Below are 9,552 nucleotides of genomic sequence, written 5' to 3' on the forward strand. Positions count from 1 at the left end.
TATATATATGGTAATGAACACTAAACAGATGGAACTATTTTCAAAAAATGTTTTCAGTTATTGTTAAACAACCAACTGATTCTGGTGTTTTCTCCCAACTTTTGCTGTTACTATTTTGTGGACTAACGTAACATATGGAGTAACATAATTTGCTGACAGCTGATGTAAACTGCTTGTGTGGTGGAGAATTATTATTTCACATCAGTTTGAAATGCGAAAAATAGATTCATAAACACAAAAACAAAGGATTTTATAATTACATTTTCCTTTTTTTTTGTTTTACAAACACACAATATAGTTGCTTTTAGTTATAGTCCCCCCACCCCCCATTATTTATTTTTTTTGTAATTTCATTAGTTAACTATAATAACCTTCCTTACTATATATGATTTCCTGTTAGATTCTTGGTTTAAGAGGATAAATTTTAGTTGTTATTGTGAAGGATTATTCTGTTCCATTCTGTTAAACTGGACTGATGTCTGCCGTCAGCTCCTGTCCAGGTGCAGCGGAGCCGCATGTGGGTGGGACTGCTGCTCGGCCTGCTGGTGGCCACCATCGTTGGGCTGCTGCTCACCATCGCAGCTCAGCGCAGAGAGAAGGAAACAAAGTTTGGGTATGATGCCTGGTGTGTATGTGTGTGTGTGTGTGTGTGCGTGTGTGCGTGTGTGTGTGTGTGTGTGTGTGTTTGTGTGTGTGAGTGAGATGTCTTGTTAGAATCTGAACACCCAGAGGAAGAGAGCTGATCTCGTTTTTGCGTTGTGTCTGTTTGCAGTTCGGCCTTTAAAGCTCCTGGTCCAGAGAGTTCGGTGTTCTTCACTGCTGCTCGGTCGTTCAGCAGAAACGTGGCTGATCTGCACGAGTCCACCTGTGAGTGAACGGTTTCCTACAGCACTTCTTCTGCTCAGAGCTGTGATTCTGTGGTTTTAGCAGCAATGAGATGAAAAGAAAAGAGGTTAATTGCACATTATTCATGATTAAACAAGGAAGGTGAAGACTTTTGATATAAAGCCAGGTAGGCTTCTTTTCATCTTTCGGAAACCTCAGGTTACTCAGGTTATTTTTGTCTGATATAAAATTTTTCTTGACTTTTACATGTGGCAAAAAAAAGCAACTAAAACCAGATTAATTCTGTAAGAGGTGAATATTTTCTTCCAGCACTCTACATCTGTCATCAGGCTAAAGTTGAAGCAATATGACAATTACCCATTTATAATATCTTAGTTCTCCTTTCTCTCCTATGCTTACCAGGAGATAAGTTGAAATGTATCACTTTATAAACTCAGTGGATAATTACAGGCCTTAATAACCTTTGACTGTGTCTTCCTTCCTTCAGTGGACAGTCTCTGCATCAGCAGTGAGCTGAAGAACAAGCTGCAGGATGTGTTGATTTCAGAGAGACTTCTTACTCTGGGCCACATGCTGGGAAAAGGTAACTCTTCCACATAAACCAGTCAGTAGAAACCTGACCCAATATTTGGTTTGGTAAAGCAACATGAAAATGACCTGAAAATTAAGAAGAAAAAATACCAGAATTGTTTCATCTTTATTCTGCTAATATTATGACCTTGATATTTGCAAGTAAGAAATAACATATCTTAGTCTTCTTGCCCTAATACTCCATTATATTTGCATTTCTAGCCTCTGCCGCCATTTTTCAATTTTTTTAAAAACACTTTTTACTGTCACAAACTTCTCCAGCTCTTCTCCTGGCAGCTGTGTACTCTGTCTGTGTAGGCTACTTCTTCTACTGGGTTCAACAGGTAGACGGTTGATTAACTTGAGCACTGCTGCCATCTAGTGACTGCAAGTTAATATAAGTAGTTAAAACATGAAAAAACTATTGAATCCAAAGAAGTCTAAAAAGAATTTGTGTTCTAAAAATATCAGATTTAACAAATATGTTTAAATATATTAGTTCTAAGACCAGTAAAAAAAAAACATTAACAAGAAATCCTTTAACAAAATAGAAATTCTGTTGTGGAGTGACGTGATATAGAAGCTGGATGTTGATGTGTGTATGTTAACCTTTGCAGGTGAGTTTGGTTCAGTACGTGAAGCCATTCTGAAGACTGATGACTCATCGATGCAGAAGGTGGCTGTCAAAGTGCTGAAATGTGAGTCATCATGGGATTTCTATCTCCTATTTTCCCAAATAAAAAAAAAGAACATAAGAAAGAGAGTATTGATTAATCCAAGTGGAAATGCTTGTTTGAATAGCAGAGTTTTCAGCTGGTATTTAAAGACAGACAGACAGACAGAGTCCTTTGCGGTGAGTGGGGAATGTGGAAGTGTTTTCCAAATGGAGGATGTGTTGAGCTAACTTGGCCAAAGTGCCAGCAAATTTATTAGGCAAAATCTCAGGAAATTTGCTACTTACATTTGAGTGAAGCTTTCCATCCTTTCATTATCTACTTTCTTCCAAAGATCAACAATCATGCTGGCCAGAGTGTTTGTGACATGTCAAAGAAGTGGGGGGTCAAAACGTTGCTGCATGTAAACGTGTGTGTTTTCTTGTGCAGCTGACATCACCTCCTCAGGTGACATTGAACAGTGTCTAAAGGAGGCTGCATATATGAAGGACTTCCACCATCCCAATGTCATCAAGCTCATTGGTAACACACCAGCAAAACACAATGAATGCTTCAACAAGCTGTCAGAAAACCCAGTTCACAGTCTGTTCTGTGCAACAGGAGTGAGTCTGCACCGGCGTCCTGGCCAGCGGCTGCCAATCCCAATGGTGGTCCTGCCATTTATGAAGCACGGGGATCTGCACACCTTCCTGCTGTTGTCCCGTTTGGGGGATGAGCCATTTGTAAGCAACTGGTTATGAATAATTTCAAGCTTGAACCTGATGCCTGATAAACTCCTGACAACATACTGTCTCTACTTCAGGACCTCTCTCTCCAGACGCTGGTGCAGTTCATGCTGGACATCGCTCGGGGGATGGAGTATCTGAGCAGCAAGAGCATCATCCACAGAGACCTGGCCGCCCGAAACTGCATGTCAGTCTGAACACTTTTCTGAGCTTTAGCTGACATTTACCTACTCCAGTAGAAAATGCTGGTCTCAGTTGGACCTAAAAGATTTTTTGATAATTTTATGATCTTTATCACCTTTAAAATGGACTAAAGTTGAAAAGCAGTGTAGCACTCCATCTTTCGTCTGTGGAAACGTGAAGAAGTAAAAGAAAAGCAGGACTACTTTTTTTCTTTCTTCCTTGGATTAAATTTGGTGTTGCTGCTGTCGTGACTTAAGCAATTGCAATATTAATTAGGTCATTAATTTGGCACAGTTAATGACCTCATTTGAAATGGAGTCCATTTGATATGTAGTCATTCTGACATAACTTTAGTTTAAATCAGCTCCTCATTTATTGAGTAAAAAAAAATGTGGCGAGCCAGCCAGGACAACTTAAAAAAAACGGGGAAAAAATTAACAGAAGTACTCTGTAGTACGTGCGTGAACCAGGTTTTTATATCCTTGTGGGGACCTATTTCTGTCTACATTGTGGGGACCACTGCTTTTTGTGGGACAGTTGTTGGTTCCCATGAGGGGAAATGCTGTTTTGGGGTTGGGGCTTCGGTCTGTGATGGTTAGGGTTGGGGTTAGGCTGTAGAAAATGAATGGAAGTCGATGTAAAGTCCCCACAAGTCATGAAAATGTGTGTGTGTGTGTGTGTGTGTGTGTGTGTGTGTGTGTGTGTGTGTGTGTGTGTGTGTGTGTGTGTGTGTGTGTGTGTGTTACAGGTTGAACGAGAACATGTCTGTGTGTGTGGCAGACTTTGGGCTCTCTAAGAAGATCTACAGTGGAGATTATTACCGTCAGGGCTCTGTTTCCAAACTGCCTGTCAAGTGGATCGCTCTAGAGAGCTTGGCAGACAATGTGTACACCACTCAGAGCGATGTGGTACTCACACACACATACACACACATTGCTATCAACACAACGGAAATGCTAATTTATTAACCTGGGGATTAGTTGTGGTTTTATGCAGATGTATTTATTTAACTATATTTGTTTCAGTGGGCGTTTGGTGTGACAATGTGGGAGATCATGACCCGGGGTCAGACTCCATATCCTGGAGTGGAAAACTCTGAGATCTATGAGTTTCTGATCAAAGGAGAGCGTCTGAAGAAACCTGCAGACTGCAGAGAGGACATGTGGGTCTTTACACACCAACATACGTTGAGAGTATTTAAGTTTATGATGTATCATATACAGTGTTACAGGTGAACTTTTTTGTCACGTTCCACCACCTTTTTTTACACGTTTGTTGGTATTAGACGGACGATCTGTGAATAAATGCAGCTCCTCTGCCTTCTGCCTAGAAACAACCAATCACAGTCAGAAGAAGGATCTGAGCGCTGTCAATCACCCTCCGTGTGGCGCTGCTGATTCCCTTTCTCTCTGCTATCCTTCATCTAGCATAGCCTGTGGTGAATGCTAATGCTAGCTAGCATGGCCACCAATGATGGTGTGTAAATAGTTTTCCTGTAACGGTAAGTTGTTTCATTTCTGCCGCATGGATGGATGGATGGATGGATGGATGGATGGATGGATGGATGGATGGATGGATGGATGGATGGATGGATGGATGGATGGATGGATGGATGGATGGATGGATGGATGGATGGAAAGTTGCTTCCCTGCCGTTAGCACGATAAGCAAGGAGTACATGAGCTTGATTGACAGCACTAAGCCCCTCCTCCTGGCTCTGATTGGTTGTTTCTGACTGGGAGTGCAGAATTTTAACAAATATGTGAAAAATATATATTTCATAAAAGTTACCTACTTAATGTTTCAAAATGCTTTTACAGTGACCTTTTTAATGCATTTTCTGAATTTTTGCAGTTTTTGTTTTTTTTCTTCTTCTGTCTGCTAGTTATGAGATCATGCACAGATGCTGGAGCCCGGTCCCCAAATGCCGTCCCAGTTTCCCGCAGCTGGTCATTCAGCTGGAGACGCTGCACCTGTCCCTGTCCCCTGCCGCCCCTCTGAAGGAGCCTTTGCTCTACATCAACCTGGAAGGGGACAACAGCGAGACAGACAGAGAGGAAGGAGCTGTGGGGGCCCGGATCCTGGGACCGGAGGCCGCAGCGGAGGGTTCCAACTGGAGCGTCCCCTGGCAGCGCCGAGCAGAGGACGAGGAGAAGGACTGGCTCATGGTGGGCTCTGGGGCCGCGCTGGCCATCGGCGGGGACTACAGGTACATCGTGGGCCCCTGTGGAGCCATTGCTGAGGAAGCAGAGGAGGTGGGCTCTGTGGGAAGAAGAGGGGATTTAGCAAACGGACCAGTTGATGAGCTACGGGACGAAGACGATGACGTCGTAATTAACGTTTGATCGATTGACCTGGCATGGCCCAGATTTGCTCCTCTCTCCTGACCGGCTGTTCGCTTTATATCTGAGAGTGGCTGCAGTCGGTAGAGACCAGGCAAGGTACTAAAGGACCAACTCTCCCAGGCGAAGTGACCTTCATCTGTTGCCAGCACACAAACACATTCCTGGCGTGTCGTCGAGTGAGTCTGGTTGAGGAGCTCAGAATCTCTTGAGCCGTTTCAGAGATTTGCCTGTAAAAGGATGAAATATTTTTTTGGTTCCAGCTTCCGAGGCAGAAAAAATGAACTTAAATACCTTAGTGTATCACTAGTTTATCATGAGGTCAATAGTAGGAATAAACAGTTTGAGAACATTTCTCACCTCTGAGAGCTGCTAACCACCTGCTTCACGTTTGGTGAAATAATTATTAGACATGCGCCGAGAAATCAGCTGGTGATTCTCAGAGTCAGATGATCATCATCTGACCGGTGGCTAAAAAACTGGATATTTTTAGGTTCAGTAAATGCACCACGATGTGGAGGCTGTTACTTGTGGTAAGAACTCAAAATAAGATGATTTCAGTCTCTGTGAAGAGTGAGGAAGCACAGACGTGGAAGAAACTACTTAAAAGGAAACAGTGTTTTTTACAATTCACAGAGGGAGAGATGTTCAGCAGACCGGTTGAACAGAGAACAAGCAAATGGTTTCCGTTCATCTTTTTGAGTTTTCAGAGTCTGTTGTAGAGTTTTCTCTGGACTTTTCTAGAATATTCCGTTCACGACTACGATAACTGGTGCTAATTCCTAATCCAAGACGGTTAAAATGTTACAGCTTGATGCCAACTCGGCTAATTTAAATAATGACTTGTGATGACAGGGAGGATAGGGAAAGTGCTACAACAGCAATTTGGAAATGATTGAAATCGGGATCAGTATGTCAAAACTCCAGAGCAGAAATCAGCCACAGAACCATGATCTGTGGATCTGTGGAGGGTAACTGTCACTGGTTATCCGTGATACTGATGGTAAACGTTTGGACTTTTCCCTGTGGTTTTGCTCCATGTTACACAATAATTTAAAACGATTTTAGCTTCTTTATTGGTGACATTATGAAACTTGCTCTTTCTTCTTAAGAACTGTGAAGCTACGTTGTGCCAGGATTCTGCATTTGGGTGAGACGTAGTCGGGTATTGAAAATGGTTTGGAGTTCATCTACAAAAGTGAAGTCAGAATTATCTGATGGGAGCTGAGATCATCTCCGCTGGTGATTAACCGACTCCTTCTTGGAATGATCAAAGCAAATCCTCTGCAGAAGACACAAGGTTCGTCCTGCTGAAGGAGCCGCCTGCTGTAAAATCATGATTTGTCCGGTGTGGAAGACTTTCTACACGAACCGGTTTGTTTCCACTGGGAGAATACGGTTACTGGAGGAGAGGCTTGGAACAGGAGGACATACAGGGAGGCTGCACAGCTCTGCACCTGAGCTTCCTCATCAACAAGCAAACAAGCTGAGGAAATGGCAAGCGTCGGCATGTTTCTTATATTCTTCCTTGATAACCAGTGTACCAGCTAATCAGGCTGGAGTACGAGGCAACAGCTGCTGCCGTGGTGACACACTGCAGGACCTAGGCAATGAGAGAGATGGTATTAAATGCATAGTCAGTGATAACTCAGCAGTCAGAAGGGACGGCCCAGTTAGACATGCAGAACTTTAACAGGCAGGCATTAAACGTGCCTCAGTATCAGCAACAGGTGAAGAACGGTAATGTTGCTTTTCATTATTTTATTGATAACATTTCACACACTGTATTTCAATGAGTTGTCAGTAAAGCTATTTAATTATGGCAGCACTAAGAACTCTGGGTAAGCTTTTATTGTGTAGCAGAAGGCAATGAAGGTCTGACATGCCACTTTAAAACTAATAGTTTTTGTTTTGCAAACAGGTTATTTCACAATAATCAAAACGCTCTAGCTAGCTGTTAGCATCTTGTAAATCAACTTATTTGCATTCAAAAGCTCCCAAATCAGACCTTTTGTCCTGGGGACTAAACTGCTTTGGTCAAGTAGTCAAAGCCTCAGCAGGTGACTAGAAGATGAACCAGCAGCTGTTGCCTTGGTGAAAATGTGCTGCTCTATTTAACATGCTAATGTTAATATGCTGGTGTTGACTTTATTAGCCCCTCTGGGACATGATGTAGCACATGTGAATAGGCTTTAGACGTGTTTTTAACCTGAAGCGTGTTCAGTCTGCTGATCATGGTGAACTGAACACTTGCAGTTGAAACCAGGAGTTTACATAAATGAATAAAAAGACACATTTTAAATTTTCTCACTGTCTGAAGTTAAATCAGATCAAACTTCTCGTTTTAGCCTTATCAGAATCACTGCATGTCTACTTGATAATTGCCAGTAAACAAAGTGAGGAAAATGTTTTTAGAGATTATTTTGTAATGTTTTTCATTTTCAGAATTTTACATTTCTGTTGTAAGGGATACTTGTATTTTGAAGTGTATGACTTGGGTCAAACCTCTTAGGTTTCCTCTCAGATGTTTCTCACAGTAGTTTACTGGAGTTCTGATGGTCACACCAAAACATTGACTTTGTCGACTTAAGCCACTTTGGCCAGATGCTTTGGGTTATTGCCCATTTGGAGCTTTAGCTTCCTGGCTGATGTTTTTAAGGTTTCTACATCATGTTCTTTATTCATAATGCCACCAGTTCCTCCTTCATCAAAACGGCCCCACCACATGATGCTGCCTCCCCCATACATCAGTTAGAACGGTGAGGCTTCCAAGTGTCGGCCTTTACTTCCAAATAAAGTTTCCAAGGCGATGACATCATCATCTGGGCTTCCCCTTGTTGTTTGAAGAGATAATCATTCTGTATGTAAACATCTGATTTCAAAGATATAAATAAATAAATCTGTTTCATTCTCCTATTATTGTGGGATTTAGTTGTTAGAAATAATTTTGGTAATTCTAACTGACCTAAAGCAAAAGCAGGTCAGTCTGATTAAACTTCACACAGTGAGGGAAGAAAATGTGTTTTTATTCGGTGTATGTAAACTTTTGGCTTTAACTGTAGCAGCTTTAGGTTTTCCTAATGATGTGCTGGTTGCTGCATTGCAAGGTTTTAACTACCTTTTCTTAACCTTTCTGTAAATCACTGACTTCAGATCTGTGGGGAATACTGAGGTGGGCTGAACTTGTAAAAAATAAAGTGTTACTGGTGGCGCTGGTGTCTGAGGATTTATGCTGGCAGCAGCAGACTAACGATGTAAACCCTTACATCAGTACTGGACTGTAGGCGTGAAATGATAAGTGTGCCATAACACTAAAACATCCATATATAAAATAACTACAAATCATGTTATCACAGTATTCACACACTTCATCTTTTATTTGAAATGTACAACCAAAAATTGAAAGCAGTATGACGACTGCAGCAAAAGTCATCTTTACATTAATTACACTTAAAATATTGATTGTTTTAACTTTCATACAAATACATTAAATTCAGGTGAAGGTTTTAAAGTAGAAAGATTTTGGTAACACTTTATTTGAAGGGGTGTGCAAAAGACTGGCATAGTGCTCTCATAAACATGACATAGCATCTGTTATGAACATGAAGGAGCCTTTATGAATGTTTGACTTGTCATCAAGTGTCATTTGGTAAATGAGACTTTTAATGCAACGTTGTACTAAAAGTTGCATTAAAAGTGTAAACTCTGCACTAAAAGTGTCATTATTTACGAAAAGACACTTAATGACAACAGCCATAAACATTCATAAAGGCTCCATGTTCATAACAGGTGCTATGTTGTATATATATCTTGTATATATACATATATCTTTTTATGCTATGTTACGCACACCCCTTCAAATAGAATTACCAAGGTTTTTTTTTTAAACTTTTTTTTTTTTGCAAAATGCGTTGCTCCTTTTTGCCATTCCGATGCACATATCGTAAGTCTTGTTAAAAGCCAAATTTGTCTTATTTTTAAGCCAGGGAAAAGACCGTTCATTCAGCCAGCTGACCTGCAGTGTGCAGCAAATGGTGGGATTGAGGGGAAGCACAGGGTTACTTTATGCTTCAAAAATCTGAAGTCATTTCTGTTCATTCCGCCATTGTATTTTGTCTCACTGAAGCACATTTTGGTCTTGTATGTGGCCAGATGGTAGCAATGAGCAGACGCCTGGTGAGTCGGTGAAGGAACTGTTGGTATAGAGTACAAC

General features: G+C 41.3%; 1 protein-coding gene across 1 annotated transcript in view; it reads left to right on the plus strand.

Annotated features, from left to right (window-relative positions):
• Positions 1–8,548, plus strand: part of tyro3 (TYRO3 protein tyrosine kinase) — a 26,338-nt gene extending 17,790 nt beyond the window's left edge. Inside the window, exons 10-19 of the mRNA XM_008398721.2 lie at positions 490–613; positions 773–867; positions 1,334–1,429; positions 2,034–2,114; positions 2,520–2,612; positions 2,691–2,812; positions 2,893–3,002; positions 3,747–3,906; positions 4,024–4,160; positions 4,883–8,548. Of these exons, the coding sequence (XP_008396943.1) occupies positions 490–613; positions 773–867; positions 1,334–1,429; positions 2,034–2,114; positions 2,520–2,612; positions 2,691–2,812; positions 2,893–3,002; positions 3,747–3,906; positions 4,024–4,160; positions 4,883–5,342 (1,478 nt within the window). The 3' untranslated portion in view covers positions 5,343–8,548. The remainder of the gene's footprint in view (positions 1–489; positions 614–772; positions 868–1,333; positions 1,430–2,033; positions 2,115–2,519; positions 2,613–2,690; positions 2,813–2,892; positions 3,003–3,746; positions 3,907–4,023; positions 4,161–4,882) is intronic.
• The last annotated feature ends 1,004 nt before the right edge of the window (positions 8,549–9,552 follow it).

This window comes from Poecilia reticulata, linkage group LG22, assembly GCF_000633615.1.
Source record: "Poecilia reticulata strain Guanapo linkage group LG22, Guppy_female_1.0+MT, whole genome shotgun sequence".
NCBI classification, from domain to species: domain Eukaryota; kingdom Metazoa; phylum Chordata; class Actinopteri; order Cyprinodontiformes; family Poeciliidae; genus Poecilia; species Poecilia reticulata.